Source organism: Lagopus leucura, unplaced genomic scaffold (genome assembly GCF_019238085.1).
Source record: "Lagopus leucura isolate 7727_CA_CO unplaced genomic scaffold, USGS_WTPT01 Super-Scaffold_100056, whole genome shotgun sequence".
NCBI lineage: Eukaryota > Metazoa > Chordata > Aves > Galliformes > Phasianidae > Lagopus > Lagopus leucura.
The window spans coordinates 1543041-1564421 of NW_024962302.1; the positions used below are offsets into that span (position 1 = coordinate 1543041).

Sequence of the window (21381 nt, forward strand, 5' to 3'; positions counted from 1 at the left end):
GGGGGAGGAAGGGGGGGGATGGTGTGCGTGGTGGGGGGGGAAGGGGGGGGGGTTGTTGCCCCCTAGGCTTCTCTTGAGACTTCCGGGCCGGCAGGGGGCGCTGTGCCGCGGCGCGGCCTTATGACGTGGCGCTCGGCGATTGGCGGGCGGCGGTCATTTCTCTCCTCCTGCAGCTGGCGCGCCCGATGGCCGCGGCGGGGCTGCGGAGCCGCGGGCCGGTGAGTGAGCGACAGAACCCGAGGCCTTCGTGCCTTCTGCGGCCCTTCCTCCCCGCTCCGGCGGCGTTGAGGCCCCGCGTGGGCCCCGCTGCAATCCCCGTCCCCCATCCCCCCTTCAGCCCCCGGAGCGTTTCGCGTCTCTGTGCCCGCAGCTCCTCGTGCCGCGCGGCGCCTGGCGCGGTTTCTCCGCGGGGGCAGACGGGGAGGAGCGCGTGAGCCGCGTCCTGCGCGAGAAATTCCCCCGCGCCTCCGCCATCCGCGTGGTGGACATTTCCGGTAAGGAAAAGGCTTCTGCCCTCCCGAACGGCCGTGCTTGTCGTTGAGCGGCCTACAAACAGGAGGGGAGTCAACTCTTGGAAAGGGGAGATGACAGCAGGGCAAGGGGAAATGGTTTGATGTTGAGGGAGGGCAGCTGGAGGTTGGATGTCAGGGGGAAGTTGTGTGCTGTGAGAGCGGTGAGGGGCTGAACAGCTGCCAGAGAGGCTGTGATGCCCCATCCATCCCTGGAGGTGTTCAAGGCCGGGTTGGATGGGGCCCTGGGCAGCCTGGGCTGCTGTGAAATGTGGAGGTTGGTGGCCCTGCGTGTGGCAGGGGGTTGGAGCTCCGTGATCCTTGAGGTCCCATCCAGCCCTGGCCGTTCTGTGGCACTGAGTGGGGCCACGCTCCTTGCAGGTGGCTGTGGGGCCATGTATGAGATCCACATCGAATCGGAGGAGTTCCGGGAGAAGCGGACGGTGCAGCAGCACCAGATGGTGAATCAGGTGAGGGCACGCAGAGCTGGGCTGCACGGCCCTGAATGGGGAGCCCTGCTTTTCAAGGCACCCACCTGTGTGTTCAGGTGGGACTCGGCCCTTATGTTTATCTGTTGCAGGCGCTGAGCGAGGAGATCAAGAGCATGCATGGGCTGCGCATCTTCACCTCCGTGCCCAAATCCTGATGGAGCTGAGCGCTGCAGGAGGGGGTGTGAGGGGGGGGCTGCAGGGGGTGACCTGCCCAATAAACGTGTAGCTGCATGAGGAGGCTCCTGGACCAGCGCTGGGGGGGTTGGGGAGGGACAGTGCTGCTACAGCCCCCACCCAAGGGGAGCTCCGCAAAGAGAATAACGCACCGAGAGTGTAAGCAGGAGGGGGGCACACAGACACGACAGCCATTAGAAAGGAGAGCAGGAAGAAGAAACTTTATTGCCTTGCCAACATGGTCCCTGCCCCTCCCCCTGCCCTCCCCCCTCCCCCAGCTGGGGCAGAAAAGCTGCTCTGCACCCCAAGGGGCAGGCTCCCCTTGCCAGGCACTTTTTTTTTCCCTCCCCCATCACTGTTGTCATGAGGGGAGCTTAAGGCTCTTGGCCAAAGTGCATCTAAATCCAAAAAAAGCACTTCCAAAAATAAGCTGTGCCTCTGCTGCCCTTCCCCCATGGGAAGCACGGGCTGGACGCAGCCCCAGGACGGCCACGTGGGATCTGAGGAAAGCTTTGCTCCAGCACTGAAAACAGCAGTGTGGCATTTTGGAACTTCGCCTGCACAAAACAAAACAACCCGCTGCAAGCTGTGCGTCTGACTTCCCCACTGCAATTCTTGCCAGACTTGAGTATGTAGTTTAGAAAAAAAGTGGACAAAACAGTGCCAGGCATCACAGCTCAGCCACCAGTTACAAGGTGACGCAGGCTGCTGCAGCACAGTACAAGCACTGTTTTGCCAAAGGCCTGTGAGACCAAGTGAGGCAGCGCCAGCCAGCACATCATCCGGCTCCTTGGGGCTTGTATCGCTGAGGGTGAAGGGGAGAATGGCTGTGGACAAAGCAGAAAGGAGTGGCCACGACTGGAAGTTGAGCGGGTCCTCCCAGGGAAAGTTTATCTGTCTTTGGAACCCAGCTTCTCAATGAGTTCCTGCAGCGGAGCCAATTCCCGCCTGTCGATCAAGTTGAATTCCTGGTAGGAAAAAAGCAACAGCAGAACTGAATGCGCTGCTGAAAGAACCCCTAGGAAATAAAGCCCCAGGTCCAGCCAACAAGCATACAGCTGCAGCCACCTCAGCTGTTTCTCTGGAGAAATTCAAGCATTTCAGGCAAACTGAACTTAGTTGTGTGGCTGAGAAGTGCCAGTGCTCAGCGCAATGGGCTGCCATGCTGTCACAAGATACTGAAAAAATGGGCAAGGGGAGAAAAGCTGCTGTTGCCATCTCAGAAGGAGTTACTGAATTATAACCCCTTCCCCTCTCAGATTCTCTTTGAAGTCTGGTCCTTTTGCTAATAAATAAAAGTAGATAGGGAAATTCAAGCATTTTCAGCCAGCCTGCATAAGTAAACCCCAAACAGTTCATGCATGGAGGGTAAGAGCTGAGCTACTTCCCCCACAGCACTGTTGCAGCCCTTCAGCAAGAAAGCAGGCTTGTAAATTCTAACTCCCCTTAAAAACAAATGGGAACAAAAAACCCTGGTGGAGGCAGTTGAGCAGCTGTTGTGCACCTCACCTGCACAAAGAAGATAAAGTGCTTGAAGGAGGTGTTGAGGTGTGCCTCCTCCTGCAGCCGCATGACGGAGTCGAAGTGCTGGTGGTAAATGTGGGCATAGACACGGAAGAGTCGCTTCAGGATGGTCTTGGCCACAGACATGAAGTTCTTGGGAAAAGGGACACCTGAAAAGCATGGGCAAGCTTCAGTTGGGTCACAAGTGTTTATGAAACAACAAAACAAACCACCAAGACTTGAATACAAGTCACTGAGACTTTCTGGTGGCACTGAGGCTTGGTGCTGGACACAAGGCACGCCGTGCTGCACCACTGCAATTACCGATCTTTGAAGGGAAGAGGGTTTCATCATCCAGCTGATCCTGAACCCACGTCATCAAGTAATCAATGTACTTTGGAGCTGAGCACTTAATTGGCTTCTTTATGTTGGTACCGTCTGCCCAGTGGTACTCATATCTGTAGGGTGAAAGAAAAAATACATTCCTTGGCCTAATGGGGAAAGAAGCAGCATTTTCAGGCCCTGTTCTGGCCACTGGGCCCCACAGCTTCCTCCTCATCGTGGCAAGGAATGACTTTGCAAAACAAATATTCTGTGTGGTGCTTTGCCTTGATGTCTGAGCTCCTCGAGCCCAGTGCAGCAGCTCGGGGTCACATCTCCATCCCAACAACTGCAGCAACAGCCACCAGGGTTCAACCCTCAAAAGTGACGTTCAGCTTCGCCACAACCTCCTGTGACATCAACTTAAAGTGAGACAAAAACTGGCTGAAGGGGAAGGGAGGGAGGCAACCCCCCACCTCCTGAGTTACTGCACGTATGGCCTTCAGCCACCAGCCAGGAATTCAGCTCTCCCTCAGAAGTGCCCCCCAGCACGTGGGGGACTTTCCAAAGACCATCCAGAGGCCCCACGTCAGCCTTCTGAAAACCACCCTCTCAAAGTGATGTGTGCTTATCAGTCTCACGGCTCCCCAGAACTGGGACAGACATCAACCCCGAGCAGCAAGGAACTTCCTCAGCAATCTTTTGTACAATCCCTACAGAGAGGGGGAGAAAATGACGTTTCGGCTGTTGTTTCTCAACAAGCAACAAGTGAAAATGAAGAGTGCGCTTCAAACAGGAAGTCCTTACAGGAAGCGTCCCCAGATATAGAAACAGGAACTCACAATCTAAATGCTCCTGGTTAGAAAAGCAGGGCAGGATTCTACACAGCACTGCAAGTACTGCTCCCCAGCCAGCCCCCGTGCCCCGCTTTGTTTTCTCCTTCCATGGTGCCTCAGCCTTCTACAAATCCCCTGCTCTCTCCAGCAATCTGATCTCAGTGCCTGCTGGGTTCCTGCTCTCTCACGTCCTGCCCCATTAGCAGCTGTGGTTTTAGAACTGCATGCACTCAAAAACCACACAGTGGCCTTTCGGACTGAGACATGGCTAAATGCTGACAGCAAGATCTGCCACTTCCATGTCAGGTTAAATCTCTCAATTTTCCTTCAAATTAATCTGCTCCTGGTACCACACAGCCTCCCTAACAGCCCACAGGGCTTCAGACACAGGTGAGTGACTGCAGGAGCACAGTGCTGTACCCAACCCCATCCACATACATCCCATCCTCTTCAGCTTTTGGACACACGCTTCAGAAACCATCCAGCCATTTCCCCAGCACAAACTGCAGCTGTAGGCCACCACAAACTTCTTACCTTGGTCCAGCAGACATGACTGGACAGCTTGCCTCTGTGCAAAACTCTGTGATGGTCCCATACAGCATATTGATTTGGTTGAAGAAATCCACCGCTGGAAAGGAAACACACCAAAATGATTCCAGTTGCAGCTCGTAAATAACTGCTTTAGGTTCCAGACACCTTAATTCCAAATGTCAGCCCTCGGGTCTTACACCCAGCTCCAAAAACAGCCATTCACAAATGTAATTGCCTTTACAAGTCTGAACTTAAGAAAATGCACTCATAAACAACTGCATGTATTTGCTTCTCACTTTTTGCATATTTCCAGAGCACAGCACTGCTCTGACACTCAAATGGTCAGCATGTCCCAACTCTTACTGCCCTTTTATCCTTACTCATTTAAAGAGAATACAGCTGGAATAGGAATTTCATTTCGGGAGATTTTCTGTTTGCTGCTTTTAAGGATGAAAAGCAGAGATCTGTGTCCTTCCACTCCACTTCTACACACTGGTGGATCTCTGTCTCCCAGGACTTACTGTTCACTGCAATCCACTCATTAAGGTCCTCTCCCTCCGGCAGCATAACTGCTTGCCTGAGGTTGCCACTCCCAAGAGTGGCTTCTGCGTGTTTCAGGAGCTCATACTGATGGGAGCCTTCAGGAATATTCTTCTTGGGCTTGAATGTTTTCGAAGAACGACTCCCACTGAGAAAACAAAGAGAAACACTTCCAGTGAGCAGCAATCCCTTCTCAGAAGCGTTTCCCTCCCGCTGCAGCATCACCCATTGCTCTTTGCCACTTGGCAGGCCCAGCTGCTATGACACCAGACCTTTTTTCCTCCACCATCAGGGTAACAGACCTACATGTGAGCGTTTCTGACAGCCACATGCACGCTTCCCTTTTCCAATCACAAGGAGCATTTGGTGCAAAGGCTCAAAGACAGACCAGCGATGGCTGCATTCAGTCTCACTGTGGACAAGCCAACGTAACTCCAGTGAGGAACAAAACTACTGGCTGACTTAACAGGGCGAAGGCACGCTGTGTAGGAAACAACCTGCTCAGTATAGCAGCTTAACACACTCTAAAACACACATCTCTATTGCAGCTTTAACCCTCCCGTCAACCAACAGTCATACAACTGCATTGTTCCACCGCCCTGTAACAGGGCAAGCAGCGCTCAGAGGAATACCAGTGTCAGAGCTCATTATTGGCTTTATACCCACGCACAAAAACCAACGCTGCCAAGAGATGACGGCATTTTTATGCCTCCAAACCACAAAACATTAACTTTCGGACTCCCAATTCGCACAGCTCACAGCCACCACATTCTGTGCTGGCTCTGATGTGGGGTTGTGAGAGCCAAAGCACCGCTGGGGGTTACACGCATTTCCTGGCACTGCTGGCTTGCTGCCCACCTCCCCCCCCATTGCACACAGCCGGATGCGCTCAGCCTGCACACATCTGGCATCAGCTTCCTGATGCAGCGCTGCAGCACAGCCCCATGGCTTTGCACACTGTTTATGTACAGTGGGAATAAAAGATCCTTCGATCCAACTCGCTCTTCAGCCCAGCCACCGCCGCCTGCTGTACTGCAGGAGGGAGCACAGGGCCCAGCACAGTGCTGATACTGGACAGAGGCTCCCAACACATCACTGACAACAGAATGAGGCTCCTCAGCCCCTTCTCACACCTCAAGACATCGCTGCTCCTTCTGACATCTTTAAGGGCTAGAATTGCACGAGGGTTCACATCTCCCACACAGATACATAACAGCCCATCCATACAGCTGCTTACAGATGCACTCTTACAGTAGACAGCCAAACCAACGCCATTCCCACTGCAGCCAGGTCAAACCCACCTGCCCTGAGGGCACCATGCACACAGCTGGGCACACCACCTCCACCCGAGCCCCCGGCCCGCCCAGCTTTGAGCCCCACATCCACAGCACAAAGGCCTCCTCCTCGCCCTCCCCTCTGTCTCCCCCCTCAGCTCCCCAAGCCTGAAGGGATGAGGCCCCCAGAATCACAGTATGGCCAGGGTTGGAAGGGACTTCAAGGATCACGAAGCTCCAACCCCCTGCCACACGCAGGGCCACCAACCTCCACATTTCACAGCAGCCCAGGCTGCCCAGGGCCCCATCCAACCTGGCCTTGAACACCTCCAGGGATGGACGGGGCATCACAGCCTCTGGGCAGCTGTCCAGCACCTCGCCACTCTCACAGCAAAGAACTTCCCCCTGACATCCAACCTCAATCTCTCCTCCCTCAACTTCAAACCATTTCCCCTTGTCCTGCTGTTATTTACCCCTCTCTTCCCCTCCAAAGCCTTCCCCCAGCACCACCCCACAACAGATGAATCCCTCCAGCCCCTCTGCACATCCCCAGCTCTTCGTCCCCCCCCCCCCCGCCCCCCCCCGCCCCCCGGCCCCCCCCCCGCCCCCCACCACGCCCTCGGGCCTCCCCTAACGGACCGAGCCCAGAAGGCCGCTCCTCTCCCCGCAACCCTCACGCACAGGCCCCCCCAAAGCCCTCATGGCCCGCACCCAGCCGTGCCGCGAGGCCTCTCCCCTCGGCACAGCGACCCCCGCCCACTCACAAGAGGAAGCTCATGGCGGAGCGGCGCGGCCCGAGGCAGAGTGCCGCCGGCAGCCGCAGCTCCCGCCCCAGCCGCCAGCTCTCGCGAGAGCCGGATCAGGGGGCGTGGCCTCAAGCGGCACTATCTCTATGGCAACAAGTGTAACCTCGCCCCGCCCTTTCCCGCCGCGGCCCCTCATGCTCGCCAGGCCCAGCCAATGGGCGCAGCTGTGCCCAATTACGGCGGGAAGCCCCGCCCCCTTCCCCAACTTACTCTCCCTTCCGCCCCGCCCTTTTCCTGTCTTCCGCCACTCACAGCCCAACCTCGCGTCGCTCGCCGTCTCGATTGGCTTCTGCTGCCAGCAGGGGGCGGATCCCGGATGCTATATAACCGGCCGGAGGCGCGGCGCGGCGCCTAATTGTAGTCGTGTGTTTTCTGTTCTCCTTGTCCCGCTGTCGTCATGGCAGCCGCTCTCTGCCCGCTCCGAGCCCTCGGCCAGACCGCGCTCCGGCCCCGCGCCCGCCGCCTGCACCTCAGCGCACTCAGGTAGGGCATGGCTCAGCCCGGCTTACGGCACCGCTGCCATCGGAATGAATGGAGCGGACCCCCAGCGGCCGTACAGCGCGCTGCAGGCTGATGAAATCCCGCTGCCGCCTTGCGTGGGGCCGGGGGGGGGGTGAGAGGTGCGGGGGTCGGAACAGGAGCTGGGGTCAGAAAACTGGTCTCCAAGGGATGCCTGACCGCTGAGCTGCCGCGGTGTGTCGTTGCGATGCGTTTTGCTCGCAGTTTGCTCCAACGCCGGGGGCGGCACCGCTAACGGGGCTGCGGGGCAGCGGCTCCGTCCACTCTGAGATGGGGCAGAACGGCGGGGTTGAGCACCGGCCGGGGCCATACGGAAAGGGGGGCGGTGCTGCGGAGAAGTCCGCAGGTGAATCTGGCGGATGTGAAACCCTCCGGGAGAGATTCTTTGATAAGAACAACGTTGAGATGTGAGCGATCGTCAGAACCCGAAGGGGGAGCGGACGGGAGCGGCTCCGTGCACACAGCGTGTCCAATTGCCTGGAATGCGTTGGCAGAACCTCTGCTACCGATTTAGACCAGAAATGCAGGCGAGGAGCTGCTGTGACACGTTTCAGATGGGCGGATGCCTTCCTCGGCTTCAGCTGAGCGTTGGGATTCTTCGATAGGATTGAAATCCTATATTCCCGTATCAGGCTTTGTCACCCTGCAGAGATGGGCAAAGCAGTGAGGTTGGAGCTCAGACTGCGCTTGGAGGACTGACGCCTTTCTGGGATGCTGCTGGGGGATGGCTGTGCGCGGCAGCTGTGCCTCCTGCAGCCTCGAGATGGGCTGGAATTGTTCTGCACTTCCAGCAGTGCAAACTCCACTTACATGGGATGAGTTTTGCCTCGCAGAGCAAAGCTGCCGTGCTTTAGAAGGGGCAGGGAGACCAACTGCACCAAAAGGAAGCTGGCAGTGTGGCACATGTGCCAACAACACACACGTGGGCTCCTGAACTCACTGAGTGCTTCCTCAGGCTGCAGGAATTGTTCTGTTCCTCCTCCGGCAGTAGGGCTGCAGACTGGAATATATTACTTAACATAATGAGCACAAAAAGAAAACAGGTTTACAGATGAAGGCTTGTACTGAGCTCAGATGAAAGAACTGCGTTTCCCCCGTCTTGTCTCTGTTTGCTGTGCTGATGTTGCACAAAACTTGGATGTGTTGGCCCTAACACTGCTGTGGTGATACTTCTCATACTGCAGAGATGATGCTGTTGTGATTTCTGGAAGGAAGCTGGCCCGGCAGATCAGACAAGAAGCCCGGCATGAAGTTGAACAGTGGGTAGCAGCTGGGAACAAGAGACCTCACCTCAGCGTGGTTCTGGTTGGTGAAAATCCTGCAAGTCACTCCTATGTGCTGAACAAAACCAAAGCGGCTGCTGATGTGGGTAAGTCTTGTGCTCTGCTCTGAAAAACTGGAGCAGAAAAACTCAGACAACTGCTGCTTGTTGGCTTTTGCTGGGAGTCCTCTGCTGGATACTGCGGGAACTTTTAGGATACATCCACCCAGCAGCTTTTTGCTGCATGAGCTTAGTGCAGAGTTTGCTCTGTCTGCGTTGGCTGCCTTCCTAGTAGCGCTGCGATGCTGTTTATAGGCACAGCTCACACGTGCATTATGCTGCTTGAAACCTCCAGGCAACGTCAGGCTCTGCAGCTTGGATTTGTGGCCTTGGTGGGCCGATGTAAAGCACCAGCAGGGCTTTGATTTGCCTTCTTTTAATCGCCTGTTCAAGATGTGTTCATCATTCAGCGCAGTCATGTTGTTCCGTGACACTTTCGGTCTTGCAAGCTGAGATCCTACTTGGTTTCCCAAGTGTGCTTCTGGGGAAAATGTATTGAGAAAGATATGGTTTAATTCCATGCACACAGTGGTTTAATTCCACGCTGGATTCTGTGCTGCTAAAACCTTCTTTGGAGCTGAGATTTCACTCTGACATCCTTTTCCAGCTGAAGTGAAAAGGTCCACAGGAGGTACAATTGCATTTGCATCATAACATGTTTCTGTGTGGTTCCTCCAAGCCCTCCACACTCTTGGAGGATGTCTGCTTTCAACTGGTCTTTCCCAGGGATGGCTGCACAGACAGACAAATGGTCTTTAATCATGACTTGCAAGATGTGTGAAAGTCTGCAGCCTGGAAGGCAGCCACTGTTGTGTGAAGCATGCGATCCTTGATGTGCCCATATCAGATTCTGCGTAGAATTTAAACCAGGCAGCTCAAATTAGCATGGATCAGGGAAGCTGCTGTCCCACTTGTGTACGTGCCACTCTCTAATGCAGCACTTTGCACAGGAATCAGCAGTGAAACAATCCTCAAGCCAGCTTCAATTACTGAGGAGGAGCTACTGGATTTGATCAGCAAACTGAATAACGATGCCAACGTGGATGGCCTGTTAGTGCAGCTTCCTTTACCTGGTGAGTAGCTGGGTCTCAATCTGCTTCATTTTTTGCATTAGACTGTTATGAGTTTACATGCCAGAAGGAGTTGTAGCTCAGGAGTCCTCCTGTGACGTGACAAGTGGCAATATGCCATGGTGCAAGCTTAAAGATAACACTGCTCCATCATACAGTGCCTGTAAGTTGCTGGGGGCAGTGGAAATCTGATCTTTGTTGGTGGTATCAGCTTCGTGCACCAGGAGCTCAAACTTGGCAGTAAAGCTGCAGCTGTCTAAAAATATCCGTGCTCCATTAGCAGCAGTGTAGTCCCCAAGTGGTTCCAGTCCCCTTCTGCTGGGAGCTGTTAGCCTTGAGCTTGCTGGAAGCTTGGAATAGCTTCAAACCCCCAAACTGTAATGATTCTGAGGGACTGGTGCAGCGAATCAGGTTTTTTGGCTGATCCTTTGCTTTTTTTCTTTTCTTTCTCTTTTCCAGAACACATTGATGAGCGGAAGATTTGCAATGCTGTGACTCCAGACAAAGATGTTGATGGCTTTCATGTGATAAACGTGGGGCGCATGTGCCTTGACCAGTACTCCATGCTGCCAGCCACCCCGTGGGGGGTGTGGGAGATCATAAAGAGAACAGGTGAGCCGCTGCAATATTTGGCTGCTGTTTGGTCCAGCTCCAGCTTGTATTTGTCTTAAGACTCTGTTTTGTCTATTTCAGGCATCCCAACGTTGGGGAAGAACGTGGTGGTGGCTGGCCGGTCGAAGAATGTGGGGATGCCCATTGCCATGTTGCTGCACACAGATGGCAGGCACGAGCGCCCAGGAGGTAGGAGCTTGTTGGTCTCTGTGTACCAGGCAGCTGTGGGAGGAAGCCCTCTACCTGTCCCACAATCCTTGCTAGGCTCTTAAACCAGCCCCAGGCCTGCTCATGTGCTGTGGTGGAGGCTGGGGAGTCAACTCTGCACACAGGCAATCAGAGCCTTCTTCAGTTAGTCGTTCTTCACCAGATCTGGGTTCTGTGCTACTAAAACCTTCTTTGGAGCTGAGATTTCAGTCTGACATCCCTTCCCAGCTGAAGTGAAAAGGTCCACAGGAGGTGCTGACTTTGTAGGCAGCTCCCAGTGGTTTATCATCAAGCTCTTGTGTTTCTTTGTCATCAAGCTCTTGTGTTTCTGGTACTTTCCTGGGTGATCTTGAAGGTGGAGGGTTAGAGAAGTTGCCATGCATGTGAGTAAATTGCTTCATGTAACCCCTCTTGCAGGTGATGCCACAGTTACAATATCACACCGCTATACTCCCAAGGAGCAGCTGAAACAACACACGATCCGTGCTGACATCGTGGTAGCAGCAGCAGGTAAGACTGAACTGCCAGTGCAGGCGATGTGAGCAGAGGCAGTGCAGCTTGTGTGCTGTTTCTGGTGGGAATCTCTCCTTGTAGGAAATAGGTCCTGTTGGTACGTGTCCCAAGGGCTCCATGCCAGAAGCAGCTGTGGCAGCATAGGAGAATCTGACACCCTTTTAACTGCTGCAGGCAAGGGTGGGCTGTTTAAAACAGGCAGTTAATCCTGTGATAAAGCCTAGGACAGACTAATAGAACTATTAGTAGCTCTTGGAAATGCAAAATGACACCTGGCAGGAGGACTTGGTGTGCTAGCAAGCACCTGATCAGACCTAGAGAGCAGCTAACAGAGGCTGTTATACAGCCTGTGTTATATGTACAGACATTCTGTGCTTATGGGGAGAGAAAAATACTGAGACAGCATCTACTTACAGGAGATGTTGAAAATGCTGAAGGACATTTGCAGTACCTCTTCAGAGCACAAGAGGCCCCACATGTACGCGTGCTCTTCTCTGGGCAGTGCCCTTGGCGTGGGGATAGCTCATTAGCAGGAGAATTGAGCTGATTTGGGGTGTCCATGTCTGGCAACAGAAGCTTGGTGAGAGAGAAATGTGGGTTAGAATAGAAATTGGGCATAAGGAGACATAAGGTACAAGTAGGATTAGAAGCGGTGTCAGTGGTGAAGGCAGCACTGTGTAACCATAGACATTAAGATTTCAAATTGGAGAGCACTTTGGCTGCAGCTTCTTTGCCAGACCTCTTTCTGGAAGCGGATTCCAGTTCTTTTTATTCAGAGGTTATAAATAAATCACTCAAACCCCTGATTTCTGGGTGAGCTGAACATCCCAAGGAGTAGTTCTGGATTTGTCTGTGACAAACGCATTGGTGAGGCAGGAAAAAAGCCCAGGTGGGTCAAAACACACTGGGCTGTGCAGTGAGATGGGGGTGATGGGGGACAGGGAGCTGCTTAGCACCACTATGAGCTCATGGGTCTGTTCTGTTGCAGGTATTCCTAATCTGATCACAGCTGATATGATCAAAGAAGGAGCTGCAGTTATCGATGTGGGGATAACTAGAGTGCAGGATCCTATCACTGCCAAATCAAGGCTGGTTGGCGATGTGGATTTTGAAGGTAAAAAGGCTCTGACATCTCATACTTTGAGCATTAAACATCTAGCTGAGAAGTGGGGAGAGTCCTGGTTCACGCAGTGGAGCAGATGCATACCAATCCTGAAGCTCTCTTTCTTTTGCGTTCAGTTTTATACGAGTACAAGGGAGCAGCTTTCCTGTAATATGCCATAGGGACATATAGAGGAGACTGACTCTGAATCTAAGGCAGCTGGGGTGCTTTGCCTCTACTCCAGTTTATAACCCACACTCCTGCTTTTAAATTCTGCCCCCCAGGCAAACCAAAAGCATGCAGAGCTTCCCTTTTGGCTTGCTGTTTGCTGGCCTTGCTCACCACTTAGCTGCAGGCAGTGCCCAATGAAGCCCCACGTGTCCATGTGCCCAGCAAAATGTACTGGAACCTTCTGCAAGAAAGGGGGCAAATGCTCACTGTTACTTCATTGGAGCCCTTCTCAAGAGCATGCATCAGGCCTGAATCTGGTCTCATACTCAGTATGTGTTGTATAAATCTGGCTATTTAGACCTTACTTTTTCCCCAGTGTGGGCTCTGATGTGAGCTTGGGGATGGTCAGAATGCGGTGTGCTCTGTGCTGCCCTGGCCAAAGGGGGCAAACATCTAAATTAAGAGACTAATATATATGTATTGTTTAACTAATAGTCATGAAGGAATTCAATAATATTAGGTTGGCTTATGGTTGCATGCTGACCAGCTGGCTTGATAAGCCCTACTGCACTTGACTTGCGTGATGAACTCTCTCTGTCCTTCCTGCAGGGGTGAAGAAGAAAGCCAGTTACATCACTCCTGTCCCTGGGGGAGTTGGGCCCATGACAGTTGCCATGCTGATGAAGAACACCATCATTGCTGCCAAAAAGCTGTTGAAACCCAAAGCACTGGAAGCCTTAACTGCTTAACACAGGACTCTCTTTTTAGCTCTGAAAACAACATTCCAAGATGACTCCTAGACAGGCCGATAGAAAATGCAATACTTTATTTATTGTACAGAGGTGGTATTTACTATTCTGAGGTCATAGGTATTTATTTGAAGCTGAAGCATATGCAGATTAGCTGTAATAAGGCACATGCACCTACACTCCTGGCCTTCTAGCACAGCTGCTTTTTAAACCAGCACTTCTCTAGTGGAGCCAACCTTGCAGACTGTGTTGTTCTGGCAGGGACTGAGCAGCAGGGGAGACCCTCTGGGTGTGCAGAGCTTGCTGCAGTGTTAGCAGGCCTGGGGGCAGTGGAGTGGATTGTGCTCCACAGTGCAAAAAGAATGGCCTTCATGGTTCTGTTCTCACAGATGCTCAGTCAGCTCAGACTTTGCTCTGAAGCGTTTAACTCTGTGATGGGTGTTCAGTTGGAGCTGAGCTCTTCTGTAGAAGCAGCAACTGGAAAAAGCCGTGTTCTCAGCCTGGCTGGGGCTCTGGGCAGTGGTGGAGCTGATGTCCCATGTTCATCGTGTGCAGCTAAGCTTTTTTGTTTGTTCCTGTTTGTATGGTGACTTTTAAAAACTTTTTCTTCAACCAAAGAACAATGGAGGACGGTTGGTGTGTCTGTATTGGGTACATGGGGAGCTTCCTGGACATGAAGGGAGGAAGGACTGAGTGGGGCCGACTCTGAATAAAGCAGGAATGGGGGTAGGGGAATGCTGCTTGATTCCTGGAATCGCTGCTCAGCAAGTTCTGTACTTCCCTGACAAGTTCCCACACTTGCACTGTGAGCTCCCTGTGCTCTCAGAGCAGGGATGGCTCAACCTTTCTCTGAGTTTGACCAAAATGCAACTGTGCTATGGCTCTGAACTGAGAAACAACAGCTGATAGTGGAAGAGCAAACAAAGTCCTAATTACAGTTGCCCTTACCTGTGGTCACGGATCCCTGGGAAGACTGATGCCACCTTTCTGGGTGCAGGCAAGCTTTGCTGCAGAGCTGAGGGTCTGTTGCTGTGCAAGAGCTGCAGCCATCTGCAAAGTCACCTTTAATTGCTCTTCCTGGAGGGGAGAATGCTTATACAAATGCTGGCCAGGGGAATGCACCTGGAAAGGGAAGCTGAGGTTCAAAGGGCTGAGGCTGCACCAGAAACACAGTGAGAGCTGAGACTAATTTAAGTGAGATTTATTGGATCGTATCACTGGTAAATACAAAATGGCTAAAAGTAGTGCTGTAACGGGGCTGGCAAATCTGTGACGCTCCAGTATTTCGTATACAAAAAGTATAAACCATGTGTGAGACTTTGCAAAATGGATAAATCGAAACAAGCTGTGTTCTAGAAGGATCTGAGCTGAGGCTTCAGCTGCGACCTATGGAACAGCCCCCAGAGTCCATGAAGCCTTTCCAGGGCTGCTGTGCAGTAGAGCTGACATAGTGGATAAAGCAAATTAACCACGGTGCAGTGATTACAAGCAGAAACCTACCTGTGCCATGCTTCAGCTACCATGCATGAGATTGGTACAAAATACTAAAAAATAGACACGGTGCACCCAAGCTGCAATAGCTCTTAATGTTAACGTCAAGCTAAAGTGGTGACCAGAGTAATGCTGTCTTATTAAGCTCACCATGGTTCCATAGGTGTTCTTGAACCAGAAAAACACTGCTATAAACACGAAATTGCATTCAAGTCCTTCTTGTTTGACTTGACTATTTACAAAGAACTGGGCTGTCCCACACGGAGGTTCAGACCAGGTGCAATATTTAGTCAGTGTCCCAGGAACTGCTGGCTGGCAAGAGCACAGAGCTCCTATAAATACCAGGTAGGCTGTTTCTGCCTGGGGGAAGAGAGAGGGGTTTTTGCAGCCTTAAAATAAAGGCAGAAGAAGCCCCATCCTGGGGTTACGTGGGGGGATGTTTGCTGTTAAACCATGTGTGTGTAATGGGGGTGGAGGAGCTTGAGGAGTGCAGACTCCCTTGTCCAGGAGCTGGGAGGCTCCTTGGTGTGTATGGAGCAAGGAGAAGGTGCAGGAAAGGCCAGGCTGGGTGCAGCAACAGGGCTCCTGCCCCGTTACTGGATTTTGGGACCCAGCACTGCGCCTTGCTGGGGCAGTGACATGGGGTCAGGCATGGCCGTGCTCAGCTCTGCTGCCCAGTTCCTTATGGAAAGCATTCCCAGTTCTCTGCAGCAGTGATCAAGCTCTGTTCCTTCCTGCTGCTCCCACAACACACCCACCTCAGGCACTGCAGCTCCTGAGCTTTCCCTCCTCCTGCCAGTCCTCAGCCTCCAACGCATCCTCATCCCCTGCCTCTGTGCTGAGCCCCCCTGGGCAGGAGAACCCCTCCCCTACAGCAGGACCCTGATGGGATGGCTGGGACGTTCCCCAGCACCACCCCCAGCTGCCTTTGGCTTCTCCAGCCCAGCAGTGGTTCAGAGGCCAAAAATGCTCATTTCCACATTTTGAGCCCCGTTTTGCCATCAGCGCCGGTGCCTTCGCCCAACAGAAAGGGAGGAAATGGGACAGCGGTAAGAACTACAGGAGCAGCAGCCTCGGGGGCCAGCACTCTCCTCAGTCTCATGTAGAAAAATATGTCCAATTTGCTTTATATATATATATGAATATATAAATATCTATATATATATATAAATTAGAGGAAGCACTGCAGGGAACTATAGCGTGGTCTCACTGCCCATGTCCCGCGGTGCCTTTTCGGTGTCGGTGTCCTCATAGTCTGACTCCATCTCTATCTTCACCTGGGGCACAGCACAGATGGGGCTTCGGGAGTAATTAAATGCAGGAGATGATGGGCATGAAATCTTCAGGTGGAGTGTAATGCTGCAGAGGAGGAGGAGGGGGAGGTGGAGGTGAGCGCGGTGCCCACCTGCTCCCCAAATAGCCCAGAACTCCCCCATGGAAGGGCTCCGGATATTGCTACTACTGGGAAAAAATAGTTGAAAAGTTATAAAGGATGCTGTGAAAATATAGTTCAGCATTTCAGATTTGCCCAAAGACTGATGGGAACTGGCTCAAGGTAGTGGCAAAAGTGATGCTCAGTGGGAAGCATTGGCTGCTGGACCTGGAAATGTTTCATGGTGTGGATGGGGACCTGTCAGGATGGGGCAACATGAGGGTGAGCTTTGGAGCTGTGGGTGCTGCTCACCTACGATCCATGTCAGAACCATTTGGAGAGGAGTCAGAACGCAGAGCTCCAGGTGGGGGACCTCTTTCCTGGGAAGGACACGGAGGTGAAACACTTCCAGCTGAGAAAGGAGGCCCCCTAGAAACCCACTGTCCCAGCTGAGCCCAGCAGTCTGCCAGGATGCTTTTGGAATGAGGTGAGGCCAAATTGCACTCATTTGCCCTTTCAAACCCAAAGACCTTCTCCCCAAACTGCAGCCCTGGGGGTTTCAGTAGGACCCTTCCCCTCCCCATGTCTGTGCTGTCTCAACCTTCCCCCCCACCCCCTCAGCTGCACACCTCCTCATCACTGCTGCTGTCCCCTTTGTTGCCCTTTTTCTTCTTCTTCTTGTCATCTTCCTTCTTCTTCTCCTTCTCAGGGATGATGTTGTCAATCCAGGCCAGGTCATGCTGGGAGAAGACAAAGTCCAGCAGTCTCCTCACCAGGATCAGGGCTAAAATCTGAGAGGAAGGGATGGGAGAGTGAGGACCAGGGGCCACCACTTGCCGAGATTTGCTTCAACCCCAGCATCTTGCAGGCAAGGCTGCAATAAGGGCGATGCCCATGGGAAATCAGAAAGTCAGTGTGATTTTTTTTTTTGCAATAGAACACGAGCAAGAACCGCCTGGGGAATGCTGCAGTGCTGAGCCTTACCATGACAGGGAAAATGATGGCAGCCACGGTGGATTTGAGGATCCAGAGCACGGCCAGGCAGACGATCTGCACCAGTGTGAAGAGGTGGATGCGGCGCAGCGGAACGTGCCGCAGGAAGACGTAGTCGGGCTGGTGCTTGGCTGGCATGAGGAAGAGCTTGCAGCGGTCCCAGAACTGGGGTGGGATGAAGACTGATGTGAGCCATCAACCCCACTGCCCCCATGCAGGCTCCCAGTTGCCCGGAGAAATCCTCTTTTTGTGCCACAAATGGGGCAGGTGGGGCTCTGTGATGTTTCACAGAGGGGTTTGATATTTGCTGCCCCACGTGGCTGGAAATGCTGGGGATGGAAAAGTTCTAGGGTCCAAAATCCTCATCTTTGAGGAGGTGTAGAGAGGAAGGAGTTGGACTCTGCTCCCAAGTAACAGCATTAGGAAGAGAGGTGATGGCCTTAAGTTGTACCAGGGGAGGTTCAGGTTGAATATGAGGACAAATTTCTTCTCCAAAAGACTGGTTGGGCACTGGCACAGCTGCCCAGCGTGGTGGTGGGGTCACCATCCTTGGAGGTGTTCCAGAACCGTGGAGATGTGGCAGTGAAGGATGTGGTCAGTGGGGATGCTGGGATGGGTTGGGGATCTTCCAACCACGATGATACTGCGATTCTCTGATTTCTGATCAAGTGCGGGGCCCTTTTGTGGCAGGAGAGGAGGAGTGCTCACCTGGATGCCGTTCAGCGACGCGACGCCCATGTACAGAAAGACACCGTACAGCACTGGCATGGGGATGTACTGGGGACATGGAAAAACATGGCCCTTACCCCAAGGAAGGCAGCAGCTCACTCCTGGGGAGGGGGACAAATGCTGGGGGACAAACAGGGGGGAAAAAATCCACCCCAACCACCTGCAGAGCAGGGATGAGGCAGTGGGGGATGTTTTACCTTCAGAATCGGGGCCAGGAAGACAGAAATCCCTGTGAGCACGAAGACAATGATGCCCGTCACCCTCTGCTCCCTGGGGTGGGGAAAGAGGGGGGAGATGCTGTGCCGATGGGTTCCCACAACACTGGGGCAGAGCACGGCTGAGCCCCCCTCACCTGACCCCCAGGAACTGGGGCTGCTCCCCAGGAGCGCTGGTCTCTGTCTCCATCTTCAAGCTGTCGATGTGGGCGATGGAGATGACGGTGGCTGCCACGTACCAGGGCAGCCCCATGAAGGAGCACACTGCCATGAGGATGCCCACCCAGAAGAGGTCCAGGTGGTAGCCTGCTGCTTTCTGCAACACAGTGCAGGGGTCACAGGGGGGTGTGGGGAGGTACCTCTGTACACCACAGAGCCCAGCAAGGCAGAGATTTCCCCTGGCAGCACCCTGCAGCCCATGAAGTGCCCTGCATTACCCCTGGATTGGGCACCTTTCTTTGGACTGGAGCTCTTTCACATCTTTATCAGTGACACTGACAGCGGAATTGAGAGCACCCTCAGCAGGTTTGGAGATGACACCAATCTGAGTGGGTGCAGCTGGCACAATAAAAGGAAGGAATGGCATCCTGGTGGACCTGGTTGGGCTTGAGAAGTTGGCCCATGGGAACTTAATGAAGTTCAGTACGGCCAAGCGCAAGAGGGGAGATTTAGATTAGATGCTGGGGAAATTTTTCACTAAGAGGACATTGAGGCCATGGTACTGCTGCCCAGAGTGGTGATGACCCATTTCATGTTGTACAGGGCTGTGGGCAGCCTGATCTGGTGCCTGATTTAGTGGTTGGGAACCTTGCACTAGGCAGGAGGGTCGGAACCAAATGATCTTTGAGGTCCCTTCCAACCAAAGACATCCTATTGCTCAATGAGCCTGGATGGGGCTCTGAGCACTGATGGATCTGTTCACTGCAGGAGAGTTGGACCAGATGACCCTCAAGGGGTTCCTTCCAACCCAAATTCCATGACTACGATCCCATGTGAGGATGCAGCCCGACTCACCCGCAGCTTGTGCTCCTTCCTGTTGACGATGACGGCTGTGATCTGCTGGTCCATGAAGATGAGGATGGTGACGAGCAGGGCAGGCAGCGCGCTGGCCAGGTACACCCACCATGGGTTCTTCCCAAAGGGAAAGACAAACCACCCTCGGTCCACACGCGTGGGCTGGAGGGAGAGAGCAGTTTGCATGCCACAGCCGAGAGGAATCCTAGGCTTGGAAATTTTGGCAAGCCCCACATCACCTCACACCCCATTCCTTATGAGCATCACTTTATCCCATGTTCATCCACCCCTAGAGCCACGTGCTGCAGCCCCAAATACTCCCCAGATGCTCATCTGGACCGAGCTGCCCTCGCACAGGGGAGGAGCCCCACACCACTGATGGGGAAGAGATGTTTTCAGCAACACTTCCAGAAAGGGATTTATTGCTTTTTACCTTAAAGTCAGTAGGCACTTGGAGCTTTGGGGTGTTCAGTCCGAAAAGCACATCCAGCCCCACAAACATTAGTATGGACATAAAGATAGAGAAATCGCTAATGAGCTTACGGAGCTGCCGGAGTGAGAGGTGGGAAGAACAGAGAGAGGGGAAAGGAAAGAAAAAGAAGGAAGAAAAGTCACAGAATTAGAATATTCCCCCCAAAACGCCAAGCAGTGTTTCAGAAGGCACTCAGACACCACGTTTTTTGCCCCAAAAAGAAGGGGACCACCATGTCCCCCCAAAAGCACTGAGAAGCTGAAGAGAGAGCGGTGGAGAGGCACCGACCACAGCAGTGCGGCCAAACCTTGATGATACTGGGGATGTGCAGCTTCGGGGTATCCAGGCCGAAACAGGCATCCACACCACAAAACAGCAGGATGGAGAAGACATTGGAAAAGTCAGCAATGAAGGCCCTAACCTGGAGGCAGATGGGAAATGGGGGCAGAAAGGGCAATTAATGGGATGGAGGAATTTGCTCCCGTGTCTGATGCTTCCCCCTGGCATTCCAGCTCTGCACACAGATGGGCATAACTCACAAAAAGCATTTTTCCCCCTTTTGCATCGCATGGCATTGGGATATCCAGCACACAAGAGCCCAAGCAGCATCTGAAAGCTTGGAGAGGATTGTCCTTATTGATACCAACATCTCCTTTTCTCGTAAAAGAGAAACACGGATTTATTTTCTCACCCAGCAAGGAGACCGGCAGCTCCCGTTTTTCCTACCTTTGGGAAAGATTGGGGCAAAATCCTGCAGATGTTGGTGCTGTTCTTACCTTGGTGGGGAAATAGCGGCTGAATTTGAACTTCTTCAAGGTGAGCGTCATGGAGTAGGTCCCAAAGAAGAGGATGAAGGACATGAGGGCCAGGTCGGGCACGAATTTACAGGATTTCCCCACTAAGCTGCCGCCGTACTTGAGACACTCCTTCTTACTCAGCTGAGTCCAATCCAGAGCTGTGAGGTTAATAGCATTGTACTGGGGAGAACCCCCCCCCAAAAACAGAAAAATCAAAATTAGCGTTAAGCAATGGTAGTGTACAAGGAAGGGGAATTTCCAATGGGAGCTGCTCCAACCCCGTAACTGTGGGAAGACCCCAGAGACGCCATTAATTTGGGCTCAAAGGTGGGGATTTGGTGCTGCCGAGTCAAACTGTGAGCCCAAACCATTGCAAAGCATTCCCCCAAACCTCAACCCGGGTGCCAGCCCTCAGTGCAGCCATGGCACACCTCCCCCCACGGGAGCACACAACCCCGCTTACCAGAGACACGTTAGTGGTGTTTGGTGCTACTGGAACTGAAGCATCGAACAGTGTCATGTTGGCTGCAGGAAAGAAGTTTGTTATTAAGGTTCTTGGCTAACAGAGAGGTTCCTGCATTAAAAATTGGCCAGGCTCCATGAAGAGAAGCATGGCTCAGCCTAGACCGGGGGATGTAAAAGCAAACGTGGGGCCAAGCACGTCCTCTGAAGCCCCGTGCAGCGGTCAAACACCCAAGGGCTGACCAAGGTTTGGGGAGCACACCCTGTTTCTAACCCCACAGTAACTTCTCCCTGATTAATCCCATGCACTCCCCCTGGAGCCACCCAGGTCAGAGGTGCAATCCAAAGGGTGGAAGGGGGGAGAATAAAGACCAAGAAAGCAGCCTGTCCATTTTGGAGAGGTGGAACCCAGTAACGCCCAATTTGTTGGCATAGCTTGGCAGTGGCGTTATTTTATGTATGTATGTGTATATATATATATATATATATATATATAATTTTTTTTAGAGAGGTGTTTTTGTGGCTCACTGCAAAGCAATCAGTAGAAGGCAACCTGCTGGGCTCTCCTCTCTAACCATGGCACCTTC

At 53.0% G+C, this 21381-nt stretch overlaps 4 protein-coding genes across 5 annotated transcripts in view; 2 read left to right on the forward strand and 2 right to left on the reverse strand.

The window, feature by feature from the left end:
* Nucleotides 1-185: 185 nt before the first annotated feature.
* On the forward strand, nt 186-1231 carry BOLA3 (bolA family member 3). Its single transcript, XM_042886297.1, has 4 exons — nt 186-218; nt 371-494; nt 891-979; nt 1090-1231. The coding sequence occupies exons 1-4, from the start codon at nt 186-188 to the stop codon at nt 1153-1155; spliced, it is 312 nt and encodes a 103-aa protein (XP_042742231.1). The 3' UTR covers nt 1156-1231.
* A 221-nt stretch (nt 1232-1452) lies between these two features.
* On the reverse strand, nt 1453-7018 carry MOB1A (MOB kinase activator 1A). Its single transcript, XM_042886308.1, has 6 exons — nt 6944-7018; nt 4887-5053; nt 4369-4462; nt 3002-3135; nt 2684-2847; nt 1453-2142 (listed from the first exon to the last, which is right to left on the reverse strand). Exons 1-6 carry the CDS (start codon nt 6955-6957, stop codon nt 2065-2067), a joined length of 651 nt encoding a protein of 216 aa, XP_042742242.1. The 5' UTR covers nt 6958-7018; the 3' UTR covers nt 1453-2064.
* A 339-nt stretch (nt 7019-7357) lies between these two features.
* Nucleotides 7358-13872, forward strand: MTHFD2 (methylenetetrahydrofolate dehydrogenase (NADP+ dependent) 2, methenyltetrahydrofolate cyclohydrolase). Its single transcript, XM_042886265.1, has 8 exons — nt 7358-7468; nt 8689-8873; nt 9776-9898; nt 10355-10507; nt 10589-10696; nt 11132-11224; nt 12216-12341; nt 13110-13872. Exons 1-8 carry the CDS (start codon nt 7383-7385, stop codon nt 13247-13249), a joined length of 1014 nt encoding a protein of 337 aa, XP_042742199.1. The 5' UTR covers nt 7358-7382; the 3' UTR covers nt 13250-13872.
* A 311-nt stretch (nt 13873-14183) lies between these two features.
* SLC4A5 (solute carrier family 4 member 5) overlaps nt 14184-21381 on the reverse strand; it is a 28075-nt gene continuing 20877 nt past the window's right edge. For both annotated transcript variants that reach the window (XM_042886263.1, XM_042886264.1), the window contains 11 exons: nt 20796-20857; nt 20312-20512; nt 19843-19956; nt 19064-19225; nt 18187-18365; nt 18032-18104; nt 17814-17882; nt 17097-17270; nt 16742-16903; nt 16425-16492; nt 14184-16099 (listed from right to left, as the gene is read on the reverse strand). In XM_042886263.1, coding sequence (XP_042742197.1) covers nt 15934-16099; nt 16425-16492; nt 16742-16903; nt 17097-17270; nt 17814-17882; nt 18032-18104; nt 18187-18365; nt 19064-19225; nt 19843-19956; nt 20312-20512; nt 20796-20857 — 1430 coding nt within the window. In that variant the 3' untranslated portion in view covers nt 14184-15933. The remainder of the gene's footprint in view (nt 16100-16424; nt 16493-16741; nt 16904-17096; nt 17271-17813; nt 17883-18031; nt 18105-18186; nt 18366-19063; nt 19226-19842; nt 19957-20311; nt 20513-20795; nt 20858-21381) is intronic.